Here is a 13,103-nt window from a genome sequence, read left to right as displayed (position 1 = left end):
TGGCTCACGAGGTCAGGAGATCGAGACTATCCTGGTTAACACGTGAAACCCCATTTCTACTAAAAACACAAAAAATTAGCTGGGTGTGGTGGTGGGTGCCTGTAGTCCCAAGTACTGAGGAGGCTGAGGCAGAAGAATGGCATGAACCCAGGAGGCAGAGCTTGCAGTGAGCCGGGATCAGGGATCATGCCACTGCACTCCAGCCTGGGCGACAGAGCAAAACTCCGTCTCAAAAACAAACCACACACAGTTACATGATCTCTTACATTCTTCCATAGGATGATGAGATGATGATAAAATCATGGTTCTCCCCACCTTTCAGAATCACTGATGGAAATCCTTAAACAGTCCTGAGTACTACCTGTAAGTTTTGAATGGAATGGGTCTAGGATAGACACTGGGCCTCATACTCGAGAGACAGCCAGTGTTAAGAACTAATATAAATTCCTGATGTGGGAAAGTTACATTTTAAGAAAAATGAAGTTTGTAAGAAGGAAGTATTCAGTATCATATGAATGTTTAAGAGGAAGCCTCTGTTCTGAAGGATGTCAAAATAATTGGTTTTGCATGATAATCATACAAATCATAAAGTCTTTGATATTGTTACTGAGATTTGTGAGATTTCTGTCCAAACGCTTACATAAATGTAACCTAATAAGAAGTGACCCTTCAGGGGTTCCTTATTCTCTCCCTTATGTTTATACCCATCACTGCCCCCAAAGAAGAAGGGAAAATGTCACTCTTTTGGAGGGGAGGGATTTCCATTCTTGACTCCTTACTTTTCCTTACTGTTTATTTGGCTCCTCAAATTGAGTTTTGAGGTTATATGCCCTTCTGACTCAGATTTGGTCTAACGATGTTGACTCCTCTGAAAAATCTCAGTCTTTGAATTGATGTAGATAAAAGGAATTTGAGATGATACTGCCCATTAAAGTTACATGGAGTGTGGGCTATCAACCATCACTTAGGCTCTCAGAAGTAGATATTTTTTGAATATAGTATTTGGAATATATACTACATTGACTATAGAATGAAGGCAATACGACCAGTTTTTTTTTTTTCTTTTTTTTTTGAGACGGAGTTTAGCTCTGTCGCCCAGTCTGGAGTGCAGTGGCACGATCTCGGCTCACTGCAAACTCTGCCTCCCGGGTTCATGCCATTCTCCTGCCTCAGCCTCCCGAGTAGCTGGGACTGTAGGCTCCCGCCACCACACCTGGCTAATTTTTCGTATTTTTAGTAGAGACGGGGTTTCACTATGTTAGCCAGGGTGGTCTCCATCTCCTGACCTCGTGATCTGCCCGCCTCGGTCTCCCAAAGTGCTGGGTTTTTGTTTTTGACTTAAGAGCCTTGCTCTGTCATCCAGGCTGAAGTGCAATGGTGCAATCTTGGCTTACTGCAACCTCTGCCTTCTAGGTTCCAGTGATTCTGTTGCCTCAGCCACCCAAGTAGTTTGGATTACAGGCACGCGCCACCATGCCTGGCTAATTTTTGTATTTTTAGTAGAGATGGGGTTTTGCCATATTGGCCAGGCTGTCCTCGAACTCCTGGCCTCATGATCTGCCTGCCCCTGCCTCCCAGAGGGCTGGGATTATAGGTAGGCCTCAGCCACTGCGCCCAGCCAATCTGGAGATGAAGTCTCACTGCCGTCCAGGCTAGAGTGCAGTGGCTTGATCTCCGCTCACTGCAACCTCTGCCGCCTGGGTTCAAGTGATTCTCCTGCCTCAGCCTCCCAAGTAGCTGGGATTACAGGCTCCTGCCACCATGTCTGGCTAATTTTTGTATTTTTAGTAGAGACGGGGTTTCACCATCTTGGTCAGGCTGGTCTTGAACTCCTGACCTCGTGATCCACCCACCTCGGCCTCCCAAAGTGTTGGGATTACAGGTGTGAGCCAGTGGGCCCGGATCTGGTCAGTTCTTAAGTGATTAAGAACTGGTCAGTAGAAGAAAAGGATTGTAAATGATGCCATTCTGTAAGCTGCACTACTACCCAAAAAAACATTGTTCTAAACTGTTCTGGAAATCATTACTATGCATTGTTTTGGAAAAACTTGCCAAGAAATTAAAAATGTTACTTCTCAAATTTTTTTTCCTGTATGACTTTTTCATATAATTTTAGATGAATTAAAGCACCTAATTTTACTTTTTATATGCTTCTAAACTCTACAAGTGTCAGAAAATATGTGATTTCTCTCAAACCCCAGCTGTGTTACCTTCATGGTGCTACAAGATAGCTTTAAGCAGATTCTAATTTACTGGTTTACATTGTCAAAAACTGATGGCTGGCTTTAATTTGAAACAGAGGAATCATTCATTTTAGTTGCCAAGAATCATGAAGTTCATACTACTGTCATTGGTATAATAAGATTTAATCGTAAAGTCAAGCTGTTGTCACTGGTATTAGTTATTCCAGTATTTAAATTATTTTATACAAAGGTTTTACTAAGTAAAGTTCTGCAGTTCTAAATTCCTTTTTTTGGGAATGTAAATGGAAAATAACTTTGAAACAGTTACCAAACTCATTTATTTAATTTGGGGCTATCTATGATGTTTCTTTTGCTAGGTTTGGAACTAGTTCTTGAGTCAACCCTTTAGTTGTTCTCTGCAATTGTCAATAAATAAAAATTTTGAAGTCCCACTCAGTAAAACTAGTGTAAACATTCACATATTTAATAGTACCTTTAAAATAAGCATTACTACATTTAAAATGGTTCCAAAATGAATCTATAAATGGTAATATAAATTAAAAAATACGAACTTAAAGTAAATAAATTTAACGTTAGCTATGGTATAAATAATGGTAAATGTATAGTGTACCTTTGAGTCATTAAAATGTCTTAAAAGACAACAGCTTGTTACCAGAACATTAGAAACTATAGCCATGATTCTCAAGCGTTAACAATCTACATTTGATATTTTCTTGGCCACTGCATTCTTCAATGAATAATAATTTCCAGAATTCCATTCCATGTTGTTTTCCAATAGATCTTTTCAAACTCGATGTTGAATACATGGCTCTTTGCAGATGAATAAAACAAGTGCATTCAGTTTAGAGATCCATTTTGCGAAGGCTCATTCGACTGAAGGAATCTCTGGGGAAAAAAATGAGAGGACATAGTTACAAGAAAACAATTTTTGCATATACCTTTAAAATGTCTTACATGCTTTTTTTCTGCCAGTTACCTCAAAGTTTTGCCACCATTTCTTGCTAACTTCCAAGTTGGATACTCATCCTACATACTCTGCCTTACATATTTTGGCTTATAGATTTAGCTGTAGAGTGTATTACAGTCACCACTTACTGGTCTTTTCGTTTGTCCAGTTGATGCTGCAGATATTGTAATAAACAAGACAAGGACTTGGGGCCGGGCGCGGTGGCTCAAGCCTGTAATCCCAGCACTTTGGGAGGCCGAGACGGGCGGATCACGAGGTCAGGAGATCGAGACCATCCTGGCTAACACGGTGAAACCCCATCTCTACTAAAAAATACAAAAAACTAGCCGGGCGAAGTGGCGGGCGCCTGTGGTCCCAGCTACTCGGGAGGCTGAGGCAGGAGAATGGCGTAAACCCGGGAGGCGGAGCTTGCAGTGAGCTGAGATCCGGCCACTGCACTCCAGCCTGGGCGACAGAGCCAGACTCAGTCTCAAAAAAAAAAAAAAACACAAGGACTTAAGGGATAATGGGAGAGATTTCAGGAAAAGATTTGGGGTTTTTACATGGCAAAAGGCAGGTGTTTATTAAATTTTAAGTCTCAAACCAGCTGTTCTCAAACTTTGTCTCAGGTCCTTTTTACACTCTTAAAAATTATTGAGAACCCAGGAATCTTTTATGTGGGCTATATATGGATGTTTATCATATTAGAAATTAAAACTAAGAACATCTTAAGTTATTATTAAAATAACCCATTACATGTTACTATAAATAGCATTGCTTATTAAAAATTATTTGCAAGAAGCTTTAGGAGAGTGGTACTCTTACATGTAAGAGTGTGGCTTAATGCCTATGGTCTCACATCTGCTTCTATAGTCAGTCTTTTCCAATGTCACATCTCAATCTGTAGAAATCTCCACTGTACCCTCACAAGAGAGTAAGTGAGAAAAGGCTAATATTTGGCATTAATATGAAATTAGTTTTGACTTAGGGAAATTCCTGAAAGGGTCTTAGGGACTCCCCTCTCATGGGTCCAGGATCCCTACTGCAAATATTCCTGATTTTGTAAACCAGCAAAATTAAAAATTCAAATGCTAAAGAAAAATTTAAAACTTAAATTCTAATAAAGAGTGAAGGCAATGATACTCATCAGTTGGTTTCTTTTGCTTATCCTTCCTGCCATTAAGGTTAAGCCATGAGGCTTAATATCTCCAGGAAAGGAAAAGGCCAAGTACAAAGATCAATCACACTGGCTTCAAATCTCAAAGCTTACTTTGAAGGGAAACAGCAGTCTTGAAAGCTAGATACTGTTCATCAAGAAAAAGTTTTTTTCTAAACTCCACAAAACTGCCTACAAATATTAAGAACTGAAGCTTGGAGGATTGGCCAAAAAGTAGATCATAGAGGAAGGCAAAACTCGGATATTGTAAGGCAAAGTTTTGGTCAGGAAGAATACAGTCTTTCCATGGAAAGGAATTTCCATGGAGATCTGAAGGAACTGAGATGAGGATTAGGCCTATCTCAGGGACCCAGCACCCTGGCTCTCTGACCTGGTGGGTATAAGACTGTGAGAGGGGGAGTGGAAGCAGCAAGAAGGAAAAACTTCCAAAAAGACTGAAGGGGAAACCAAAAGTGGAGGAGAATAGTATGTTTCCCATTGGGAATTTTGAGAGGAAACCATCTTCAATACTTGTATGTAAATTTGATTTCACAATGCAAGAAAGTTTATTTTTTGCAGTTATTGTGTCCTTTCCAGAATTCTGGTGCTATAAAGTGAAATGTCAGGCACTGTCCTAGGAACTTCACATCTGTAATGTCATTTAATCTCCACAACAACCTCTTTAAGTTCTGTCTCATTATACAGAGAAGAAATCTAAAAAAATTATCTGCTTAAATAACAAATAACAGAACTAGGATTTAGTTGTAGAAAATTCCAAGTTAATGACAGGACTTCATGTGGTGTCCCAGTTAATATGAGTACCAACTTTTTGATTCTCAAGTTACTTACCTTATAGAATGATTATAGATGATACAGGTTGAATATCCCTAATCCAAAATTCTGAAATGTTCCAATATCAGAAACTTTTTAAGCACTGACATGATGCTCAAAGGAAATGCTCATTGCAGCATTTCAGATTTTTGGATTAGGGATACTCAACCAATAAGTGTAACATGAATATTCCAAAATCTGAAACCCCAAACACTTCTGGTCCCAAGCTTTTTGGATAACAGATGCTCAAGCTGTAAAAAGACTTATACTAGTTGAACATATTCTTTCAGAGGGAAGAATATCTAAAACCACTTAAAAATAAGCATACCTGTGGCAGGTGACAGGCAATACTGCCTTGTATAACTGAGGGATCTTTCTGTTGATCAGTGGCTGTAAGGCCTCTTTAAGGCGATGATAATTTCTCTCCAGTTCCCTTTGATACTCCTTTTGATCCGGCCCAATTAAGCTCTTATTTTTTCTTAAGGCATCTTCACACCTAGGAAAAACAGGATGTTATTAAGAAATTACTTCTGGCATAGTTTGTGTGTTTAATGCCATACACACATACACAAAATATATATACATATATATGTGGGCTTGATGACACACAACATACATACGTGGGCCTAATCACACACACACACACACACACACACACACAAAATATAGGCCAGGCACGGTGGCTCGCAGCTGTAATCCCAGCACTTTGGGAGGTCGAGGCAGGTGGACCACTTAAGCCCAGGAGTTCTGAGACCAACCTGGACAACATGGCAAAACCTCGTCTCTACAAAAAAATGCAAAAATTAGCCAGGCATGGTGGTGCACTCTTGTAGTCCCAGCTATTTATGAGGCTGAGGTGGGAGGACGCTTGAGCCCAGGAAGTGGAGAATGCAGTGAGCTGAGATTGTACCACTGCACTCCAGCCTGGGCAACAGGGTGGGACTGTCTCAAACGTGTGTGTGTGGGTGTGCCAAGATCGCACAACTGCACTTCAGCCTGGGCAACAGAGTGGGACTGTCTCAAACAAACGTGTGTGTGTGTGTATTTGCCATGATGAGGACATTTAGTTTTTTAGCTGTTAAATAATCTTTTGTTTTAGGTTTAAGGCGGGGAACAGATAATCAACTGAGTTCTTTTAAAATCTATTAAACATTTACTTCCAGTATCATTAAATTAAAAATTATCTGAAGGCATTTTTTTCACATCACCACTCGACTAGAAGCTCTTTCAGGGATGTAATCATGCTCATTTATGTGGCACCAATGTCATCTGGCACAGTGCTTTGCCTGTGTTCAAATATTTCTTAACTGAATAGATTTTTTTTTTTTTTTTTGAGATGGAGTCTCACTCTGTAGCCCAGGCTGGAGTACAGTGGCATGATCTTGGCTCACTGCAACCTCTGCCTCCCGGGTTCAAGTGATTCTCCTACCTCAACCTCCTGAGTAACAGGGATTACAGGTACTTGCCACCAGGCCTGGCTAATGTTCCTTATTTTTAGTGGAAACAGGGTTTCACCATCTTAGCCAAGCTGGTCTCAAACTCCTGACCTCGTGATCCACCTGCCTTGGCCTCCCTAAGTGCTGGGATTATAGGCGTGAGCCACCGTGTCCGGCCAAATGAATAGATTTTGATGACAGTCCTTTATCCAAGTTATTCAAATATTTGAGAGAAGTATCTGGACCCTGACAGACAATGAAGGAAAGGATAATTATGAATAATATATTTCTATATATTTGTGGAATGCAACTAAAGTGATGCTTAGTAGAAAATGCATAGCCTCAAATGCTTATATTAGAAGTCTAAAAATTAAGAGCTAAGCAACTTAAAGTATTAGGAAGGAAATAAAATTTTAAAATAGATTAGAGTATCAAAAATTGCAAAAGTTGGTTCTTTGAAAAAACTAAAAAAAAGTCTAAGCTCTGGCAAGATTAAATGAAAAAGGTCAAATATCCCCTAACAGAAATTTAAAATGTAACATAAAGTTAAATGCAGCAGAAGTTTTAAAAGGCACAGAGGATATAATGTACTTTTTTTTTTTTTTTTTTTTTTTTTTTTGAGACAGAGTGGCTGCTCTGTCACCCAGGCTGGAGTGCAGTAGCATGATCTCTGCTCACTCCAACCTCTGACTCTTGGGTTCAAGTGATTCTTGTACTTAGCCACCTGAGTAGCTGGGACTACAGGCTCAGGTCACCACACCCAGCTAGTTTTTGTATATTTAGTAGAGATGGATTTTCTCCATGTTGCCAACTTGAACTTGAACTTGGTCTTGAAGTTCAAGCCTCAAGTGATCTGCCTACCTCAGCCATCAAAAGTGTTGGAATTACAGGCAGTGAGCCGCCACAGCTGGCCAATAAAACTGTACAATTTAATACAAAAAAGCCCCCTGAATTTATATTAATTGATATTAATAGATTAATGTAGATTTTTTGCTAAATTATTAATAATCTGTTAATCTAGATTAATATAATTTAGCAAAACACACTCAATGAAGAAAATGTCAACAATCCTAAAATAAATAAATTGAAACAACTGTCACAAATCTATCTACAAAGAAAACACTAAATTCTACTAAACATTCTAGGGACCAATAAACCGAATGTAACAAAATTATTCCAGAGTATACAAAAAAACGATTCCAGAGTATAGGGGAAAAGAACTATTCTTGAGGGGAGTTCCCAACTCATATTTCAAGGCTGGGATACCAAAACCTAGTGGGGACTATAAGAAAAACATTGTAATCCAAGCTCACCCATAAAAATAATTGCAGAACTTCCAAACAAAATGCAGTTGGCCCTTCCTATCTGTGGTTTCTGCATGCATGAATTAGACCAACCATGGATTGAAATAATAATTTAAAAGAACTGTGTTGAACATGTACAGACTTTTATCTTGTCATTATTTCCTAAACAATACAGTATTAACAACTATTTACATTATATATTATGTATTTTAAGTAGTCTAAAAATGATTTAAAGTATACAGGAGGATGTACATAGGTTATATACAAATACACCATTTTATATAACATATTAAGCTCGTCTTCGGATTTGGTATCCACAGAAGGCATACTAATGGACAATTTTAGTTGGAAACTTGTGCCAGTGTATTGAACGATCTCGGCCCCGGGTTCACGCCATTCTCCTGCCTCAGCCTCCCCAGCAGGTGGGACTACAGGCACATGCTGCCACACCTGGCTAATTTTTTTGTATTTTTAGTAGAGACAGGGTTTCACCGTGTTAGCCAGGATGGTCCTTGATCTCCTGACCTCGTGATCCGCCTGCCTCGGCCTCCCAAAGTGCTGGGATTACAGATGTGATTTTTTTTTTGAGACACGGTCTTGCTCTTTTGCCCAGGCTGAAGTGCAGTGGCACGATCTCAGCTCACTGCAGCTTTGATCTCCTGGGCTCAAGGGATCCTCCCACCTTAGCCTCCTAATTAGCTGAGACTACAGGCATGCACTATCATGCCCAGCTAATTTTTGTAGTTTTAGCAGAGATAGAGTTTTGTCATGTTGCCCAGGCTGGTCTCAAACTTCTGAGCTCAAGCGATCTGCCTGCCTCAGCCTCCCAAAGTGCTGGGATTTATAGGCATAAGGTACCACACTGATCAAGTTTTTTAATCCCTGGAATAAAGGAAAAGTTGGGTTATAAAATCACTAAGTTTTTAGATTAAAAGATTAAAGGAGATGCAGAATAAAAGCACTTGATAACAAACTTGTAAAACCTGTCATATTAAAAACTCTGCATAACTACAAATAGGTGGGTAGTCCTTTAACCTAATTAAAAACCTACAAAAAACCTATAGCAAACATACTCAGTGGTGAAAACCCTTTTAGTGAAGGAACAAGAAAATGATGTCCTCTCTATTTCTAGTTAACACAGTACTGGACGTCCTAATTATCATTATAAGACAAGAAAAAGATTCTACAGATAAATTATTAGAATTAATAAGTCTGATAAAATTCTCATGTAAAAGTAATATATAAAGTCTGGTAAAATTCTCATGTAAAAGTAATATACAAAGTCAACGCAGCTGGGCACAGAGGCTCACACCTGCAATGCCAGCACTTTGGCAGGCTGAGACCAGAGGACTGCTGGAGCCCAGGAGTGAGAGACCAGCCTGGGCAACATAGTGAGACCCTGTCACTACAAAGTAGTGGAAATCCCAACACCTTGGAAGGCTGAGGCGGGCAGATCACCTGAGGTCAGGAGTTTGAGACCAGCCTGACCAAGATGGAGAAACTGCATCTCTACTAAAAATACAAAATTGGCCAGGCATGGTGGCACATGCCTGTAATCCCAGCTACCTGGGAGGCTGAGGTAGAATTGCTTGAACCTGGGAGGTGGAGGTTGCTGTGAGCTGAGATCGTGCCATTGCACTCCAGCCTGGGCAACAAGAGCAAAACTCGTCTCAAAAAAAAAAAAAAATTAATAAAATAATAAAAGCATTACACACTAAGGAATAAATTTTAAAATGTACAAGACCTCTACACAAAAAATTTAAACAGTATTAAGAAAACACTTAAAAGACCTAAGTAAATGGAAAAATATACCATATTCATGGACTGATGTCAATTCTCTTCCAACTGATCTATAAATTCAGGTTATTTTTTGGGTGTATGGAGTGACAAATTGATTCTAAAATTTAAAATTTATATAAAAATGAAAACAGCCAAAAATAGTCCTTCAACAAAACAAGGTTGAGAGCTCCGCCACATGGCAAAGCTTATTATAAAGCGGCAGTAGTTGCCGTAGAGAGCATGACATTAGCTGAAAGAGAGATAGACTACTGTAGGAGAATAAAGATCCCATAAATATGCACATAAACATGGGTGCTTAATTTATAATAGTGATGACACTGCAAACCAGAAAGAAAGAAATGTATAATAGTGATGACACTGCAAACCAGATTTCACCACAAACCTGTGAAAGTCTGCTTTTTAAATACATGGTTATGAGTCAGCTGGATATCCATAAGGGGGAAAAAAAGCACTAAACCATATCTCATACCATATTCAACAAATGGCACTGAGATCATTATCAGTTATCAGTATGGACAATAATCAAACTGATCCTTACCTTGAACCATACACAAAAATCAATTGCAAATGGATTTTTTTTTTTTTTTTTTTTTTAAGAGAGAGAGTCTCACTATGTAGACTTGAACTTCTGGCCTCAAGCCATCATTTTACTTTGGCCTCCTGTGTAGCTGGGACTACAGGCACTCACCACAGCATCCGGCTTTTGCAGGCACATCTTTTTTAAAGTAAAAAAAGCTTTTTTTTTTTTTTTTGCCTCTCCCACTCTTTGTTTAACATATACTGATAAAGGAAAAGATTGAATCATTTGACTACATTAAATTTAAGAACTTCTGTTTGTAGGAGAAAAATGACAAGTCTCAAATTCAGAGGAGATATTTGTGATATTAACAAATGATAAAGCGGCCGGGCGCGGTGGTTCAAGCCTGTAATCCCAGCACTTTGGGAGGCCAAGACGGGAGGATCATGAGGTCAGGAGATCGAGACCATCCTGGCTAACGCAGTGAAACCCCGTCTCTACTAAAAAAAAAATACAAAAAACTAGCCGGGCGAGGTGGCGAGCGCCTGTAGTCCCAGCTACCTGGGAGGCTGAGGCAGGAGAATGGCGTGAACCCGGGAGGCGGAGCTTGCAGTGAGCTGAGATCCGGCCACTGCACTCCAGCCTGGGCGACAGAGCGAGACTCCGTCTCAAAACAAACAAACAAACAAACAAATGATAAAGCATCCAGAACACACAAATACCCTTAGAAATCAGTAAGGAAAAGAATCCAATAGGAAAATGGCAAAAGACTTGAATATATAACTTTACAGAGGAGGAAAGAGAAATGGCTAACAGACACATGAACAGATATTCAACCTCTTTGGTAATCAGGAAAATGCAAATTTAATCCATGACTACCTATCATTTCACATCCACTAGTTGGTAAAAGTTACAATGTTAGATAATATCAAGTATTGGTGAAGTTATATAGTAATAGGAACTCAAATGCTACTAACGGGAATGTAAATTTGGTTTACACACTTTTGAAAAAAATGTGGCATCGTCTGATTGAGGATGAACATATGAACCAACAACATTATTCTTAATTTTAAGCCCTAGAAAACCTCTTGTACATGTACGTCCAGAAATAGGTAGAGGGATATTTGAGTAGCACTCTTTGTAACTAAAAACAAAACAAAACAGGAAACAACCAAAATATCCATCAACAGAAGAATGCATAAATCATGGCATATTCATAAAATGGAATATGTAAAAATAAATTAAAGCAACATTTACTATAGATATATCTTAAAAACACTGAAAACAGCAAGTCACAAAACATTGTATACACTGTTAAAGTTAAAAAAATGCAAAACAAAATACGTTATTTAGGGAACCATTTATGATAGAACTATAAAGACAAGAAAGGAAATGATAAATATGAAATTCAGGATACTGATTACTCCCGAAGGAATGGAGGGAAATGGTAGCAGAGAAATATACATAGGGAGGGGATCTCAAAGTCATGGTCATACTTGGTTTTTTTTTTTTTTCAGACGGAGTCTTGCTCTTCGCCCAGGCTGGAGTGCTGGAGTGCAGTGGCGCGATCTCGGCTCACTGCAAGCTCCGCCTCCTGGGTTCACGCCATTCTCCTGTCTCAGCCTCCCGAGTAGCTGGGACTACAGGCGCCTGCCACTATGCTCGGCTAAGTTTTTCTATTTTTTGGTAGAGACGGGGTTTCACCGTGTTAGCCAGGATGGTCTTGATCTCCTGACCTTGTGATTCGCCCTCCTCGGCCTCCCAGAGTGCTGGGATTACAGGCGTGAGCCACCGTGCCTGGCCCATACTTGGTTTCTTAGGCTGGGTGGTAGACACATGACTTTTTTCTTCCTATTCTTTAATAGCAAATGTTATAAATATTATTTTCAATCTATTCAAGATTTAATGAAAAACGTTTTAAAAAAACAAAACCTCAAAACAAAAAGTAAACATATGGAAAAGTGTTTACTGTTTTTAGTAATAAAAGCAATTTTTTTTTTTTTGCTGGAGTCTCACTCTGTCACCCAGTCTGGAGTACAGTGGTGTGATCTCGGCGCACTGCAATCTCTGCCTCCCGGGTCCAAGGGAGTCTCCTGCCTCAGCCTCCCAAGTAGCTAGGATTACAGGCACATGTCACCAAACCCGGCTAATTCTTGTATTTTTAGTAGAGATGGGCTTTTGCCATGTTGGCCACGCTGGTCTCGAACTCCTGACCTCAGGTGATCCACCCGCCTCGGCCTCCCAAAGTGCTGGGATTACAGGCCTGAGCCACCATGCCCGGCCGTCAGCTGTTTTAAATGGTGCCTCAATTTGCTTTTATTGGCTGGGCGCAGTGGCTCATGCCTGTAATCCCAGCACTTCAGGAGGCTGAGGCAAGTGGATCACCTGAGATCAGGAGTTTGAGACCAGCCTGGCCAACATGGTGAAACCCCATCTCTACTAAAAATATAAAAATTAGCTGGACGTGGTGGTGCGTGCCTGTAATCCCAGCTACTCAGGAGGCTGAGGAAGGAGAATCGCTTGAGCCCGGGAGGCAGGGGTTGCAGTGAGCCAACATCACGCCACTGCACTCCAGCCTGGCTGACAGAGGGAAAATCCATCCCCACAAACAAAAACAAAAACAAACACACTGACCAAAAAAAAAAAAAAAAAAAAAAAATTCCTATTTAAATGCAAGGTGTATTGGGACTAGTAAATGTGCACTGTTGGCACTGTTAATACAGCTGACCATTTAACAACATAGTTTGCAACTGTGAAAGTCTGCTTATATGTGGATTTTTTCCAATGAATATAATTCTTTGGAGATTTGTGAAAAACCTTGAAGACAAATTGTGTAGCTGAGAAAAATTTTAAAAAGAAAAAGATGTCATGAATGCATAAAGCATATGAAGATACTAGCCTATTATTTA

At 39.7% G+C, this 13,103-nt stretch overlaps 1 protein-coding gene across 13 annotated transcripts in view; it reads right to left on the bottom strand.

Annotated features, from left to right (window-relative positions):
• Positions 1-2,646: 2,646 nt before the first annotated feature.
• DOCK7 (dedicator of cytokinesis 7) overlaps positions 2,647-13,103 on the bottom strand; it is a 227,342-nt gene continuing 216,885 nt past the window's right edge. For all 13 annotated transcript variants that reach the window (XR_013401315.1, XR_013401316.1, XM_015141107.3 and 10 more), the window contains 2 exons: positions 5,466-5,633; positions 2,647-3,089 (listed from right to left, as the gene is read on the bottom strand). Coding sequence is in view for 11 of the 13 variants with exons in the window: in XM_015141107.3 (XP_014996593.3) it covers positions 3,047-3,089; positions 5,466-5,633 (211 nt within the window). In the remaining 2 variants the exon portion in view is untranslated. The remainder of the gene's footprint in view (positions 3,090-5,465; positions 5,634-13,103) is intronic.

Source organism: Macaca mulatta, chromosome 1 (genome assembly GCF_049350105.2).
Source record: "Macaca mulatta isolate MMU2019108-1 chromosome 1, T2T-MMU8v2.0, whole genome shotgun sequence".
Classification (NCBI taxonomy): Eukaryota; Metazoa; Chordata; class Mammalia; order Primates; family Cercopithecidae; genus Macaca; species Macaca mulatta.
The sequence above is the reverse complement of the archived record's forward strand: the minus strand, read 5'-3'. Positions and strand labels throughout refer to the sequence as shown.